This window comes from Amphiprion ocellaris, chromosome 11 (assembly GCF_022539595.1).
Source record: "Amphiprion ocellaris isolate individual 3 ecotype Okinawa chromosome 11, ASM2253959v1, whole genome shotgun sequence".
Lineage (NCBI taxonomy): Eukaryota > Metazoa > Chordata > Actinopteri > Pomacentridae > Amphiprion > Amphiprion ocellaris.
Genome location: NC_072776.1, coordinates 7,021,674 through 7,039,454, shown reverse-complemented (window position 1 = coordinate 7,039,454; position 17,781 = coordinate 7,021,674). Strand labels below are relative to the sequence as shown.

The window sequence follows — 17,781 nt, the reverse complement described above, 5'->3', positions numbered from 1 at the left end:
TAAAGTGATTCTGTTCTAACTAAATGCACATCAGCCTCAGAAAGGTGCTTAAACCTCACCCTTAGGAATAAAAACCTGAGAAAATTGGTGGCTTTGGAGGCTTAATTACCCTCCACTTGGGTTAACCTATTCACTCCACCAACCGACTGACCCAGAATTTTAATCTAGAAAATGCAAATTTGGCCTCTCCCACAGTGGCTTGGCCCCACGCGGACCAGGGCGTGGTCTCCGGCAGGAAGGGGGCGGGCGCAGACGAGCACGCTTTTAAAGTTTTCAAACTGCCAAAGCGCTCTGCCAAGCAGGAAAACAAGGAAATAACCTTTGGAGAGAGGGAAAGGGGGTTGCGTCTCCGTGGAGCGTTTGTGGGACAAGGCTGCAATTAGGCAGTTTTGTTCGAGCTGAGCCGTTCTTTTACAGTCTGAATTGGAACTGCTCAGGTGCACTGGCGGGGCAATTGCCGAACCAAAGTGTTGAAGTATTAATTGATTAAGCCGATCTTTTCGTGTCAGAGCACAAAAGCCTTGTCTGCTCCATCTAGAGCGCACCGCCCATTGGGCTTTCTGCGGAGTGATAGAGAGGGAGATTGATTATAGTCTCCGGGATTTACTGTGGAAAAAGCCAGAGCCTGCTCCGCTGTCGGACTGTGATTTGCTCTGCCATCAGTGAAGGGGAAATTAGCAAGGACTTATTCCAGTCTGACTTTCAGATTCCCACCTCTCTCTCTTTCTCTCTCCTGCTCCTCTGCACACGTTTTGGTCTCCCGTCCTTTGATCAGGTACCCAAATAGGCGCAAGTCACGCCTGGACTTTTTTTGCTTATTTTTTTTCCCACTGAGGAGGAGTGTGGATCGCCTCCGCAGTCTCGGATGCGTAGTAAACGGGGAGTGGGTTGGGTCGCCGAGGCGCCTGCCATACGCACACGTCGCCAGCGATAAAAGCAAAATAGGTGAAGCCGAGAGAGGAGGAAGCGACACCCCGAGGCTTTTCATTCCAATCAGGAGAATATATCGGAGGGGTGAAGCCGCTTCCCCGGGAGAAAGCCTTACCGGGGCTCACCGGCTGTGGTGGATTTGACTCTCAAGACGACCTCCGGCTGCGTTTTTTTTTTTTTTTATTAGATTTTAAAAAATATATATATATTTCTCTGGCGCCGAGGATTCGGAGATCTTCTGATTCGGGACCAGCGTTTGATCACACTGTCAGACACCTCCTCGTCTATTAAAAAAAAGAGGATATTGGGGAAGTGGATCTGCGGAGCAACACACAATGGCAACCGGTGCGCTCCTGCTTGTCTGTGCGCTGCTTGGTAAGTCATCTGGGGGGGAAAAGAGAGAGAGAGAGAGAGAGAGAAGATTTCAGGCTGCATTTCTTCTGTGATTTGTTTTTTCTTTGTTGGAGATGAAACGAGGTAAATCGGCATCTGCTGTTTCTGTCACGGCACACCTGTATGAGACATAAACGGCTTAGCTGGGACACCAACTACCAGTCATCATGAGTCAGGTGGAAGTAGACTACATCGATGATCACTGCAATAATAACAGATGCCCGTCAACAGCTGTTTGTGTGTGTGTGTGTGTGTGTGTGTGTGTGTGTGTGTGTGTGTGTGTGTGTGTGTGTGTGTGTGTGTGTGTGTGTGTATGTGTGTGGTGAAGTAGGTTAATGTGATATTTAGACTTTAGTCACAGATTAACCCTATCCAGTATGACCTCCAGTGCCCAAAGGCTGCCTGTTATTGTTCGTTATCAACCCACTATCGATGACAGACACACCTGGATCCAACCGGAAACACCTGATTCCTTACACACATGCACCTGTAATTTCTCACATTTTCACAGACAAATGCGAGTTTCGGCACGCACAGAAACCCCCATGACGCACGGTGGCACACACACACACACACACACACACACACACACACACACACACACACACACACACACACACACACACACTCATGCGGGCGTGATTGCTGACACACACTTACACACAGTACATCCTGCCTGTGAAACTGTCCCAAACAAACACCAGATGGCTTTTTTCTGTTCCTGGACGGGGTGGCCTGTCAGCGCTGCCGGGGGGGACAGGGGGGAGGGAGGGGAGGCAGAGGGAGTGGAAGTCGGCCCCCACTTGGCCAAGAGGATTACCAGTCTGCGCCTTGCCTCACATCCCCCCCTCTTTTTTTCTAAGCACACCAGAAGTCACTTTCTCTGGGATGTAGGGGGGCTTTTACGCACGTTTTCCCCTTCAATTGCGAATGTAGATGGCATTGTTCCTTGTGGCCTTGTAACGCAGTCGCAGGATGAGAGAGGTATTACATAATATAGATGCTGGTGAGGAAGATTTAAGGTGTCAGGAAAGAGGAGGTTATGTTTAATGTGTGGATGGTGGTAGAAATCTCAGTCTTATTTGTGATAATAGCTTGGAACATGTTACAAAAATCTCCAGAGAGAGGGGATGGAGAGAGAGAAAACAGTTGATTGACAGGAGATTAATTGGCAACAATTTGGGAAAAACCGTTTAAAAAGTTGTTTTTAAAGCAGAAAACAGCAATTTCAGCGGCTGTGGCTTCTCAAGTGCAAATGTTTACGACATTCTGAGTGGTCTGTTGTGGTAAACAATGTCTGCGGGATTGGACTGTTTGTCACACAGAACAAAACATGGCATTAGGCTTTGGGAATTTGTGATGGGTCTTTTTCACTGTTCTGCTGACATTGCACAAACCAGTCTCTCTTTGGAATCCAAGAAAAAAAGTCCATGTACCACCAACCACAAGAAAACTGCTTTGTTTTTTCTTCCCCGCCAGTCATTAAAAATATTGGAGAAGCAACAGAATAAACAAGCAGCCAAGTGGAATTTGACTGACATGGAGGAAATGTTTCAAGTCGGCATGATGGAACCAACAACTGTTGTATGTTTTACTACATAAATTAGAATTTTTTCTTTTGATCGTCTACATCCCTCATGCATTGATTCTATGCCCCCCAAACCACATTATAAACTCTAGATTAATTGAGATTAACAGCAAATCTGTTTTGTATTACAGTATCATGAGGGAAATATACCTCTAAAATGACTTTTCTTAACCCTCGTGTCGTCCTGCGGGTCAAATTGACCATTTTAAAGTTTGAAAATGTGGGGAAAAAAATATATTTTCACAGTGAAACTTCTAATGTCCACATTTTCGACAATTTTGGGAAAATTTTTGAATTTTCAACATTTTTGGTGGAAAAAAGAAGTGTTTAAAAAATGTTTCTTTAAGAACGATTTTTGCTGGATTTTGGTTGATTTTTTTTCTGAATGTTCTTAAAGAAAATATTAAAAGTGTCACTGATATATATGTGATCACTTTAGATATTTTTAGGATTTTTTTGAAGATTTTCTATCTTTTTTTTAATATTTGCAAAAATTTTCTTGTCAAATTTGGGGGATTTTTTTTTAAATAAAACTTTTAGGGGAAACTTTTAAAGAATTATTTGAATTTTCTTCATGAAAGTTTTGCAAATTTTCAGAAATTTGGGTAATTTTTGGCAGAATTTTTGGATTTTTTTCAGATAAGGAAACCGTATTTTTTCGTGCCCGTAAATGAAGACAACAGGAGGGTTAAGACAGAATATGGTTGTGTGTCACTGTAGCCTTTTAGATGCTGCAGTATTGATAATTCAGAAATGTATTGCCGCATCTTATATACAGCATCTCCATAGTGTAGCATCGTTTATTTATTCATCACCTCGTGTGCATACACAAGCATCTGTGATATGTGAAGCTGTCTCTCTGTGTGTGATCAGCTGTCTGATTTATTTGCAATGTGTCAGCCTCTGCACATGTTTGCTCTTGAATTTGCGTGTTAAAAAAAAAAGACTAAAATAAAGGTGGGTGACAGCTGTGTTAGATGGAGACTGTATCAGTCATTGCGAAGCCCAGAGGTGCCACTTACACAGTTTTTTGGCAGGCAAATCTTATATCGGGGTTATTTATGCTGCTGAGTTTGCAACCAGGTGCGAGCGCATGCGCCTGTTTACTTGTGGCACCGGGTTATATGAGATAAAGCATATAAAAAGAGTTTGCCTGAAGGAATGAATGTTTATTAGCTTTACAAACAGGACGCCTTCCTGCTCCGCCACAGAGACGGAGGAAGATGTCACGCTTCTGCTGAGGTTTAACAGGGATTTTTTTTTTTTTTTTTTTGGAGGTGTACTGCTGTTTCTGTGAGTTTGAAATGGAGAGCCAACCTAAAATATCCAAGACATCCCAGTTTATGTAACTAAATTGGAAGTGTAATATGTGCAGGGTTGGCTTGTCAAACTGTAAAATGCCTCAGTGGTTTCCATTTACTGGGCTGACACGAGAGCAGCCAACGGTCACTGTGGTTCTGACGAGCTGCCATTGGTCCTGCTTATCCGCTGGTCTGAGAGCATCCACACACTGTACAGGATGTTACAAATCTTGATGTGTGTGTCTTACATTTTTTATACATATATATCTTGGTTATTTCTGCCAGGTTGCAGGAAGAGGCCTGTTTTTCATCTTGTCCACACAATATCTGAACATATTTTGAGTGAATTTGCACAAACCTGTGTGAGAAGTATGTATTTTTGTGTGTGGTATGGAGCAGTTGGTGTGGCCTTTTATTTTGAAGGTAAACTGTATAACCAATGTAGCTACAGCTGTGCTCATAAGTTTACATATCCTGGCAAAATTTGTGAAATTTTGTCCATTTTATTTTGAAAATATATTTGCTCATAGAAAAACTTTTTTTCATTTAGGTTTAGCGGTCAGACAAAGTTATTTATTGGCATGCAATTGTACACTGGCAGGGCTGCAAAGTTGTTGGTGGTTAGCATTTTTGCCTTGCAGCGAGAAGATCCCCGGTTCACGTCCCGGCCTTTCCGGGATCTTTCCGCATAGTTTGCATGTTCTCCCTGTGCATGTGTGGGTTTTCTCTGGGTTCTCCGGCTTCCTCCCACAGTCCAAAAACATGCTGAGGTTATCTGGTAACTGTAAATTGTCCGTAGGTGTGAATGCGAGTGTGTTTGTTTGTCTGTATATGTAGCCCTGTGGTAGATTGGTGACCTGTCCAGGGTGTCCAATGCCTTCGTCCTAAGTCAACTGGGATAGACTCCAGCACCCCTAATGAGGATTAAGGGATGGATGGATGGATGGATGGATGGATGAATGGATGGATGGAACTGTAAACTGATCAGGCATAGGATAGCATTATGACCATCTGCCTAATACTGTGTTGGTCCCCCTTAAGTCGTCAATAACACTCTGAACAATTGGGCCTGGACAAGGGGACCTCTCAGGGTGTCCTTTGGGTACTCTGGGTTGTGCAGTGAGGCCTCTGGGAATCAAACTTGTTCCACTACATCCTGTGGATGCTTGATCAGAATGGGCTCTAGGAAGTTTGGACGTCAAATCAACATCTTGTGCGATTGTAATGTTCCTCAAGATGTTGCTGATTGTTTGATGTTTTTGCGATGTGGTGGGGTGTGTTTTCCTGCAGGGGTAGGCCAGTGACATGTGGGATTGTTATTTGCATGAGGGAGTGTGCCTGTTCTGGGATAATGTTTTTTTTTGGTGTTTTAAGTCTCATCAACACGGATGTCAAAATCCAAGATTTTCCAGCAGAACACCCCATAGTACCAATACAATCAATGTTGTTCACTTCACCTGTCAGTGGTCATCATGCTGTAGCTGATCAGTGCTCAGATCATTCATGTTTTCATTAAAGAATGGTACATGTTTTCCAAATTCTGCCAGTGTATGTAAACTTATCAGCACAACTGTACATCGCACAGAATCTCAATGACAACACAGTTTTTAGATGTCGCTTTTGAGCAAGTCAGGCACTGGTAGGACTGTAGTGATGATTTCATTCATTTTACATCATTTGCTAGAAACCACCAACAGTTGTAGCGTTACAGTTTCTCAACTTTACTTTTCCGATATTGTTCGAAGTTTTTTCTGTGGGGTATAAAAATACTAGCAGTCAGAAGCGTGCCAAATCTGCATTCATTTCTTTTTTTTTCTTTTTTTTTTTACATACTTTTATTGTGAAGTAAGTCAGCACAAACTTTTCAAATCATTCTGCAGCTCAACTTCCCTGTAACTATGGAGCTTCAGTGAGCACTGTGATGGAGTACATAGCTCAACTGTCTGGATTGTAAGGAAGATAAATCCAAAAAGCTGAAAAAGTATGCTTCGGCAGAAGGTCAGCAGTAATATAAAGTATGCATTCTTTTTAGTTAGAGAAGTAAAAGTTGCAGAAGCCCTGGTATGATCCGGGTGTGCTGCAGCTGTTTTGCTTTATTCCTTTCAGTCATCCTCTTCTTTCAGTGAGATTTTTGATGCCATTTTTGATCGTTTGTTTCAAGTCAGAAGAGAGAGTGAAACAATGGCCTGTTATCCCAGCTCATTACGGAGCTATTGACTGAAAAAGAGGAAAGTTTTAAGTAGCTTTAGTAACACCATCAAACTTTGCGCTTATCAGCGGACAGAGTATAAAGCCGGCCTCCGTAATTGGACCAATCAAAGAACATGAAGGTACTTAAAAGCTTATTTTGAGCTTTGGAATAAATACTGTGTATTTTATGGTTTTTACAGTGTAAGTAGAGTGGCACTTAAAGCCACTCAAGTACAGATTAGATTGTCCGTGGTGCTGTGACAATTGCTATGAATGCTTGAAAATGGTTATAGTTTGAACAGTCTCATTTTTCATTTTAGAGAAACTCATTAAAATGTCTGCATTTCTAACTGTGAAACAAGTTTATAATTACAACAGGGAAGGAAATTAGAAATCTGCAACGTGGAAATGATTGATTCAGACAACTGCATAGAACGAGTGTGAGTAATAATATAATGCAGATTTAGGAAGAAGTCGGATGCAGAATATAATGATTCCAACTACACAGAAGTTGAATAGGGTGGGGTTAAAGGTTACATACACATCACAGTCTTCAGTATTTCTACCATTAATGGTCATCATGGTGTGGTCGCTGTTGTTTCAGGCATTTAAAACCTCGTCAGGATTCAAAGTTTGCAGTGCCACTCCCTGATGCCCACCCAGCCTCTCCTCTATCCCAAATAAGACTGACAGCTGGAAGCTTCCCACCCGAAAATTACACAGATTTTAGCTTGTGTGTGGTCAAGCCAATTCCTTCCCCTAGCCCAGCACCTTGAGTCAGCTGTTAAAGCAGTGGGAATGCTTTTCAAGCCTCAGCTGACACGAGCGTGTGCAGTCTAGACACTCAGGCTGAATGCACTAACTCACTGTCTAGCTGTTTGTATAGCTGCTCTATGTATATGCCATGGAAATGTACTTGCATGTGACCGTCCAGCGATTTGTTACTCATTATTTTTTTCCAGTTGTTGTCAAGAGAATCAGAGGACCGACTTCTCTCTGTTAGGGGAAATACAGGCTTGTGCAGCTGTCTGATTGCAGTGCCGTTTGCTCCCCTTGTTATTTGCTGCGCCTGTAGTTGCACGCATGCTTGTTTGCATCATAAGCACAAGACCCATGTCTTTGTGTATACCCACGACAAGATGCCTTTTGTGCTATTGTTTTTTTCATATCATAACATCGTTGACTCAACTGACAAAAAAAAGCAAACAATGGAAAAAGCAGAAACAAGACATGTCAGCTTGGCTATCATTCACCAGCTGTGTGGTGGGTTTCCAGTAAATATTCATTAAAGTTGGAGATGCATAATGGAAACGCAGGCCCTTCATGGGTCAGCGTCACAACTGAGATGTCTCATTAGCTGTGGATCGATAGAAGTGTTGTGTGCGATTGCGCTAGTGTGGACATCTTTTAGAGCCGGTGGAATTTCTTGCGTCACGTGCACCCAGGGGCAACTGAAAATACTGGTTGGTTTCTGCTATCCACGGGGCAAGTAATAGCCCTGTAGTACAGACTTCACAGACTGCTACAGAAACTCACACCCAACTACCACTGCAGTTTTACTCCAGCTACACCGCCGTCTGTTATCAGCTTCTCTCTGTGTCCTCTTAAAGGTAAGAAGTGCTGGAAACTTTTCCTCCAGTGAAGATTTCAGAGGAGATGAAGGAAACTTTGAGACAGAACTGACTGAACTTTATTGCACGCACAGCAATAGATAGAAAAGTTGTGAGTAATAACAGTTAGTCTTCTCATTGTTATTTTTTTTTTATATAAATATAAATGATGATCCTCTCCTGTGACCCAGATCTGAGCCTCTCTCCGGTTCACATGGGGTGATGAGTGACTGAAGAGAAGCAAAGTTCTAGAGGGAGACTTCCTGCCTGCCACAGTGAATCAGGAACGTGGCTGGAGCTGGAGACAAAGCAGAGGCAGCGTCTGCTTTGTGTCAGGTTTTGACTCGACTGCAGCACCTCTGGTTAACCGTCAGGCCTCTCTCACATCACAACTCCTTCGCCACAGTCCCGAAGCCGCTCTTCACGCCTCACATTGTATCATGTTTTGCGGTAACAACGCTTTTAGTCGTACGCTTTGCGATGCCTTTTAAGTGTTCTTTCAGGCTAATTTGCATGCATCTCTGCTTCTCTTCACTCACACTCTTAAAAGGTACTCCAGCTGCCTCCTCCTCCTCCAGTGAATAGCCCCTGACCTCCCTCCCCCACTCTCTTCCAAACAATGCGATGCCCAGCCCACCTCCTCTTCAAAGAGGACTAATTAGAAACTGCCCTCAAGTGTGATCCAAACCAGATATTTTCATCTTTCTTACAGTTTGAGGGCGAAGGATCCGTCGTTTACAGTCACATTTATCTCAGACTTTTTCTTTAAAAGCAGCATCTTTGCCTGTTTGAAAGACCAACACACACCCACCCATCCCCTTTGGGATTTTTTTTGTCTGCTCCTCCCCTTTTTGCCATTCTGTGCTAGGAGTCATGATGACTGGCTGGTGAGAGGATTCCTCCACACACACACACACACACACACACACACACACACACACACACACACACACACACACACACACACACGATCACCCACAGCGCTCTGAGCTGCTGTCCTTCCGTGCTGCTACACTCCCCTGCTCCCTGCTTGATCCTCCACCCGAGCAGATCCCACGCTGGTGGGATGCACACTGGGCGTTGTAACTATGGCGACCGGTCCCTGTTTGCACTCTGCCGATGCATGTTCGGCGGCACACGCTCAGCACGTTCAAAGGTGCACATACATAAATGTCCACATGCATGTTGGATTTATTCCATTCAAAAATCTCCTCACCTAATAATGGAGTGAGCTCCTCTCATTTTGCCATTATGTTCCGTTGATGTGCTTCTTTTCTGATTTACGCATAAAACCAAAGAGGTGCACGCGTGTGTTTGTGTGTCTAATTGCTTATGCATAAATGCATGAATTTACAAGTGCACGTCTTTGACTGCCTGAGAGGCAAAATGACTGACAATCGCAGGAAAAGTCTGTTTGAAGTAGACTAATTAATAGTTAATTAGTTTCTTTCCCAATCTGCAGCTTAATGCGCAAACGTAGGAACTGATAGCAACTTGCCAGTCATACAAAACAACTAACCACTGTACATAAAGTAGATACAGCTGTCAGGCGTAATTGTACACAAGCGCAAAACGGATAATGACCGAAGATAGCTGAGTGTTTTTATAGCCTCGCTTTCTTTTACAACAATTAACGCAAATGTTCGACTCTGTTGTAGCAGTTGCTCATGACGGGATATAGCGTGCTGAGCGTTATGGGTTGCTTTTCTTTTTCTTTATGAATCGTTTGTGGGTGAAAGTATTGTTTGGGAGTGGATTTGAGACCACAGTGCTTTGTCATTCAGACAGGGTGGGGGATGTGTGTGTTTGGGAGGAGGGGGTCAGGTTAGTTATGACTGGGGGTTGGGCAGAGGAGGTTAGTGGGGTAGCAGGTGTCCGCACGGAGTTAATGGATTTGGGGAGGGGTGTGGATGGAGGCGCTTAATGTACTGGAGGTGTTTGTGTATGTATGCATGGGGTGATATGGACGGAGCAGATTGACTTCCTCTGTCCTCTGTCCTGACTCCTTTTGTTTCCCTCAACAGTAGATGGAATAATGGGCATATTTTTCTTAAGAAAATGATTGTCATTTCCAACGTAAACACTTCCACGGACAGTTCTGCTTCAAGTTTTATTCATTACAGTCGACATTTATTGTAGCCATCTGTCATGCTGTAGATGTTTACCAGTAACCCAGTCTGTATAACACCACAGTTAGACAGTCCAGTGAGGTACTTTCAAACATTTAATATTTTACTGGAGCCTTTTAGACAGAGGCTAGAAAGTGGCAACAGAGGCATTACTACCCAGCTGCGGTTTCCCATGGTCTCCCTCCTGCTGTTTTGAATTATTTATTCATATTACACTTAGTAAGGAACTGTCTTCTCACACACTTTTTAGGTTTTAATTAAATTTATATGTCAAGATGTTGCTTTAGCTGTCATTTGTGACTGTGGTGCAGTAACTACTTTCAGCTCTGCACAAGCTCTCCCTGTTGACTTTTGCTGCACTGCTGCAAAGCTAAGCAGCAGAGTCATTTATTCCCAAAGTTCCAAAGTTATCTTGTTTATCGCCTTCATGTTGAGGGACAAAGCGATAAGGCAGCATGCATCATTGGATAAATAGTAGCTTTGCAAGATGAGGAGGAGGAAGACAGTTTGTCTGCTGTCGCTGATTAGAAATTTGATTGAAATTGTTATGTTGCTATTATTTAAGGATCAGACAAATCGCTGCGTGCTGATTATCCATTTCAAATGATCTCTCTCTGGATGAAACAATAAAACTCAAAAGCCCTTTTCCATCGTGGTCCAACAGGAAGGCGAAGCAGCTGAGGGTGTAGGAGGAGGAGGATGAAGAGGCAGCTGTTCTGCAGAAAAGGATAGATTGTGATCTGCTCTATGCTGTTGACACTATCGACAAATACTGCCAGCACCGGAAATGGAAAGGAGAAAATATGAGTCAGCCCACGTTGTAAAATCATATTTCTGCTAAGTATACATAACGCCTGTGCTTAGTTACATATACAGTGCAGTTTCCACTCACACCTACAGTATTTAGAAACACATTGACACAAAAGTATGAATTAGCCTTGGAACACCCCACTGCTTCCATCCTGGTCTCACCAGCTGTTATGAGCAACAGCGCAGGTGGGGTTATGACCGTTGCAGCCCACGGGGCCAATAAATTAGTACTTGTTAGCATAGAGAAAGCAGAGGACAGCGTGACCCAGGTGTGACTTAAAACAGGAGTCCCAGTTCAGACAGACATTTGACACTTGGAAACTTTTGACCTTACATGGACTTGATTGCTGTTAGACTTACTTGAATTGTTTTCAGATCCTTTTCGAACCACTGCCTTTATCATCTGAGTGTGGATATATTGTAAGGCCACAACTGGTAGCTGGTTGCCTTAGCACAGCATCAAATATAGACTGGAGAAAGGGTGAAACAGCAGTAATTCCCTCGAGTCTTGTCATTACTGTGAGGTTGCCAGCCAGAGACTGTGAAAAGTTACTGCTTGCAGCCAAATAATGGTCCCCACACGTAATCCTCTGTAACACTGCAACTTGTTTTCATATCACATGTCGGTATGGAAGATATAAAGTACTAATTAGTGAGCTTTAGAGGTGCTTGTAGGTGGATTTTGTTACAGTTGCACGGAGTCAGACTGCACTAAGCTAAGCAAACCGGCTGCTGGCTGTAGTCTTATGTTTACCACATTGCCCTCTGGCTATGCTTCCTGCTGTTGAAGGCTTTAAAATGATGGCGGATCCTCTTTGACACTGCTGGCTTACAAAAACTCCCTGCCTCTGCATGTAACTGTCCTCGTCTTGTAATCCTTTCATATGTATCACCCACATCACCTTTCTCCTTGCCGAGACATAGGCAGAATAAACGGCGACATACAGTCTAACCGCTCTCGTACCCCGTCTCTGAACGTCTTGTACTCTGTTGTTCTTGCGCTGATTGGAAGTGCGTGGGTGTAATGGGCAGTTGTTGTAACTGTTTGTCAGCTGTTACAGTGACCAGCCGGCCTGTCTAACCGGCCTCTAGTGGAGTAGACAACGCTCGGTCTCTCTTTCTGGCAGTATTTGTCCATCTCGGACACTCAAACACAGCTGACGGAGCAACTCAAACGTTTTACCTCAAAACATCATTTAACTTTCTCATCAATACAGGAGAAAGTAGTCTCCCTTATTTGCCTTTAAGAGATTCTATTTAATAAATTAAGCAGTCAATATGGGATTTGTTAAAGATTCTGAAGCCAGAGAAGGGGTCAGAGGTTGTTAATGACATCCCTGCTACACTGATTTCTACAATCTGACGCAGATGGTGATTATCACTGCGGGAAGGATGAGGACTGGAAAAAAAGGAGGAAGAGGATGTGGTCTGAATTGCAATATTTGATGCCTTCAAGAGCCCCTCACAGAGCCAATAATTGTGAAAAAGCTCTGGGCAAGAAAATGTGAGGATACTCATCAATCCATTACATGCTTTACATTAGGATTGCATGATTGTTCAGTGCCACATAGAAAGGATGAGATGCCCATTATCCACTTTCTTGCCCAAGAAGAATATGACAATCGCTAGTCTCTCCAGCCACAACATTTCTCCGTCAGAAATTCACTGTCAAAAGAGACAAACCACGTGAGAGGAATTACAATTGCTGATTTTGCCACATAATGAAACACATATGGATTTATTTTGTTGGACAATATTGAGGAATTGGCACAAGTTGTAGCATGGATCTATCCTTTCTAAATGTTAACGTTCCACTTACATGAAAATCTCTGCTTTCTACCGCTTTCATCTTGTTCCCTCCAGTTTTCCTTCATCTTGGAATCTCTCTGTCTCTTTCTCACTCTTGCTCTCTCTGGTAATGATGTTAACGGGGTCAAATGCTTTCGGGGACCCACAGGGAGAAAGACGCAAAGTGATTTTGGAGAACGGTTAACCAGTGCTGAGAAGTGTGGAAAGGAAAATACTCTTCATCCCCCTCCAGTGTTTATTTCTGTCTGTAATGCATATGTGTAGCACATAAGTCAGTGGCATGCTTATATATTCACTTAGTTTGGTGCATTTCTGTAGTTTTCAGCACCCCGGAGGCAGCTGTCATTTTCTCTTTAGCTTCTTACTCTTTCCTCTTTTTCTTCTTCTCCCAGCGCATGATCCTTCGCTCTCCTCATTGCTACCTTGCTGTCTGAGAATCCCCACAAGATTTCACATGTAGGATGAGTTTAAACCTCCCTTGGGGAGATAGGACATTGATCAGGTCCACTACTTTATGTCTAGCATCCAGCACATTTAAATTTTGTATAATATTTCTCTGACTGGAGTTATTTCAGTGCCCTCCCTCTTCAACTCTCCCGGATAGTTTCCACTGAGAAGCTTTAGGTTGAAAGGTTGCTGTCCATTCATACCACGCAGAGTTGGAAATGCCTCAAAATCTGGTTTTAATCAAAGTATGAATGCACATATAGTGAGATGTAGACTGTATCTGGATTGAAGTCCATCAAAACTCAAATACAACACACAATTAAATAGATTCACGTATAGTAACTAGATTGTTAAATGCTGAGAGCTGATAAGTAAATAATTCGTCATTCGAAAAGCAACATTATTGTTATTGCTAATGAATAACTAAAGCAAACATCACCCACCAACCGCCATCCGATTGTGTTGCTAAATCTTTATTAGTCAGTTCAAACCAGTGAGGTGAACCCAGACAAAAACATGATTTAGAATATCTCATGTGAAACTCATGTGAAACATTCAAACCGGCCGTCACTTCCATAGTACCCAATCGCTCACAGTAAGAAGATGACTGAGAAAATAAGCTGTTAGAGTCTGTAAAAAGTGGCATATCTCCTGCTGTGTGTTGGAGAGCTCTGTCATGATTTATGACATGAATTCACTATTATTTGTTCCCTTTGGTGTGAGGTCGTCACCACAAGACAAAGTGCCAAACATGAAGCTTTTCTTTGTATTATTCTCTGATGCTCCTTGGTTATTCAGTATAATGGTTTGTCAGTCTTGTGATATCTTTTTTCTTTTTTTTACTGAGGTAAGGTATCCACTTGCATTAAGGTGTTGAACATTCCTAGGTTGCCTCTGTTATGTGTGAGTTTATGCATATATATTGTGTGTATGTAATTAGGAAGGGGTGTGAAAACAGTTGACGGACAGCTTGATTTGCCACATTAGCACATCTCTGCACTGCAGTGAATGTCCTCTGTAATACTTACACCCTGCAGTGTTTTTTATTATACACCTTTCTAGGTGTATAATTATCATGTGTCACAGAAGAGTGATGATGTGAGGGGTAGGCATGAATGCGAGTGGCCTCACTGCAGTTTCCACTGAGAATAAGACACTGGCCACAAATGATTGGATTAGTGTTTAACCCCCCTTCCACTTAGCTTAATCCTCTTTGCAGCTTTGTGTGTGTGCGTGTGTGTTTGTTTGTATGTACTGTAATGTAATGTGTGTGTTAGTTTGGAATCATTCCCTCCCGTTGCCCTATATGCTCCATCTGATGGAGAGGTCAGCTCGCTCGTGGTCATTCGCCACCGTCTGACGTGGGGCACATGTTTCCTGTATCCAGTGAAGTTGTGTGGGAAGCAACTGGCAGCTAAGATGAGAGATGAGACACAGGAATGGAAAAATCAGAGAGAGTGAGGGTGGGAGGGAGAGAGGGGTAGCAAAGCTAGACATCTGCGGCATGCCGAGATGGAGATGAGCGTTAATAATAGAAAATATGAGGCCTTGTTGAGCAAATATGGGCACTTGGAGATCGAGGCAACGCAGCCAGAGGTGAAAAAGTGGGGGGGAAAGGTTGCGGGCACAGGATTATTGTGGAAGGGTGGCGGAATTGAGCGATCAGTTGAAGGTCTGCAGGGTTTGGTATGTCATTGTCATCCTCTCTAAACAGCCTGCAGAGCGATGGGCGCTTTGAAGTTTCACAGAGCTGCTTAAATCCTGCCTGAAAAGATGCAGAGAACCGCGAGGCACAGAGAAGAGACAGGAATACACAGCGAGAGAAAGGGAGACTGGAGGGGCAGGACGACAGGAAGGATTGATGATGGGTGAAACATGGAGGAAGGGAGTGAAAGTAATCAGGAGTAAGGAGGCTTGTTTCAGGAGGATGACAGGAGACAGGCAAGTGGAGCAAAGCTCTTAGTGCACCAGCCCAGTATGAGTAGTGCAGGCTTTTTTGGATGTGTGAGTAATGCGTTTCCAGCAGTTCTAGATGAGAAGTTGCAACACGAGAAGCGGTGATGCAGCGGTATAGCTTTGAGCTGATTTGAGTTGGATGTGGGTAGACTGGGCGCCGCCAGATTAGCACACTGACATCACCATGAAGAAAAATGGAGAACCAGGGTCTGAATCAGTGTTGATGGTTCCTTTTCTTACCTTCCGCATCCCACAACATGGACAGTTGGATTTTGTTAGCATCCTTCACCATTGACTTTGTGTCAGATTAATTTATTTTAAGTGTGGAATGTGTGCAAGGATTTCCTTTGTTACCTGACTTTTTGAATGTCGGCGGCCAAATGTGTAGCCGGTTATATCTCCTAGTTTTACAGCAGGTCAAGAGATGCACAAAGTCGTGGATTGCTGATAAGATTGATAAACCGATGCACATATGCAAATTCATCCTCAAAATATTAAATAATAAATGAAAGCGTTGAAATGCCAAAATGTGTGGTGCGCACGGTTTATTAATTTGTTTCTGCAGATCATCAACCCAATATTTTTCTGCTACCACATAATTCCCAAGGGGCTAATTAGCAATTTATGGCTATATATTTTGTGCTCTATCCATCCTTATGTGCAAACGAAAAAACAACTAGACTAATTTGATAGTGTGTTATTGATTCTATTTGTGTAAAGAAAACATTAGGAGTCCTTTTATGTTATTGAGCATTAAACATAGCTCAAGGCTTCATGAAATATATAAGCAATGTGCATGTGGGCGATTATATTACCAAGTACAAAATTATTAAAAATACATTGAAAGCACAAGTTGACTAATTTATCATTTCAAGCCTCTTATAGTACTCCTATAATATTCCTATAGGGATATGTCTGGCAGGGTTTGGTAGCATTGCAGTGAGCACAGCATAGTATATATTCGTTCGTGTTTTTCTACAATAACATAATATTATCACAAGGGTATTTTATGGAATCCCTACAGGAACTTAGAGAAGGCTGATATGCAGATAATTGTGCAATTTAACCAAATATGACGTTTCATCTTTTTCTTTTCTTTAAGGATGAGGTTTCATCTAGAGTTGCTGCATTCATCAGTGCGTAATTCACAGTCTGATTGGTCCTGCGGAGTATCTTTAGGAGGAATCCAGCCATAAGAATGATTACTTTAATCAGTTTTCACTTTGATATACCACCCTGATGGAATTCAAATCATGTTCAAGCGTGGGGCTCTGAAGGAAACCGTAGATCTGTCTGTATTTTATTTGTTCATGAGAGAAAAGAGGAAATCAATACACAAAAGACCTGAAGTTCAGTAAGTGCAGGAAGGAAACAAGATGACCTATCATCTATACATACAATGTGTTTGTTCACGCAACACCCACACTCCTAATTGTATGCACATACAATGAAATAATTGTGGCTCTTCCTGCCGTATCCTTCTGTGTTGCAGCCTCAGCGAACACAATCTGCAAAAACGTCTTTGGAATTCAACAAGATAACCTTTTATCCCATCATACACGCACAAGACTTGCGCATGTTCTCGCACAGACATGCACGCATGAGTGTAAATGGACCCACCGTGATAACAATGAATGAAAGAAGAGGGGTGTGAGGAAAGTGTGAGCGAAAGTTACTATGAGAGCAGCGAGGATGTTAAAGTTAAAAAGCTGTTCTGGTGAATTATTAATGCCAAGCATTGTGCCCACAGACACCGTCTCTTACAGACTTTCTCTCTCACACACACATGCACACTCACACGCACACACACACACACACACACACACACAGCTGCAATCCCCAGTTGCTTGTGTAGACAGGAAACAGTGTGCTTGTCACTCTGTCTGGATTTGGGGTATGTGTAAATGCTCTGTTGTCTCCGGCCCCAAATGAGAGGGATGTTTGTAGTTGTTCCCTGAATGGTGGATGTACTGTGTGTGTTAGGTGTGTGTGTTTAGTGTGTGCTGAGACAAGAGTCATGTATACTGTATGCCTAAATGTAGGCAACAAAGAGAGGTGATAATCATTCTTCGCTACGGTTTTTACACTACTGTTAGTTCGCAACACTGAGTTCATGGCTCTGTCCTCGTATTGTTTTGCTTTAATGACACCAGCATATGGCCATAGATGATTTCTTGTTTATTCCTCCCAAAAACAAAGATAAACATGTGAAAATACAATGTCACACATCTTAGATTCTTACAGTCTTAGGTTTTATTTTCAGAATGCAAATTCCACACTGCCAGATGATAAATAGCGTGCTATAAAGTGCTGTTACTGGATACTTTATTGTGCACGTTGAACTGGTCGCAGTTTTGGCCACAGTACAGTGTTAATGTGTGTAATTAAGCTGCACCGTCTGGGATTTCATTTATGTAACCGAAAATAACGGGTGTCCATTTAGGACCCAAATCTAAGATTATATAATGAATGACAGTAGAGATTTTTCAGCTTATAATGGCACACTAGTTGTCAATTTATGTTCATTTTTTACATAAACCTATAACTTAAACAAATACTCCGATAGGAAAGTGCCAAAAATCTAGTTAATAAATGATTTTGTCAGTGCTCTTTGAACT

At 42.6% G+C, this 17,781-nt stretch overlaps 1 protein-coding gene across 1 annotated transcript in view; it reads left to right on the top strand.

The window, feature by feature from the left end:
• The first annotated feature begins 303 nt into the window (after positions 1-303).
• The window catches only part of igsf3 (immunoglobulin superfamily, member 3), a 74,203-nt gene continuing 56,725 nt past the window's right edge, over positions 304-17,781 (top strand). Inside the window, exon 1 of the mRNA XM_023299592.3 lies at positions 304-1,305. Coding sequence (XP_023155360.2) covers positions 1,266-1,305 — 40 coding nt within the window. The 5' untranslated portion in view covers positions 304-1,265. The remainder of the gene's footprint in view (positions 1,306-17,781) is intronic.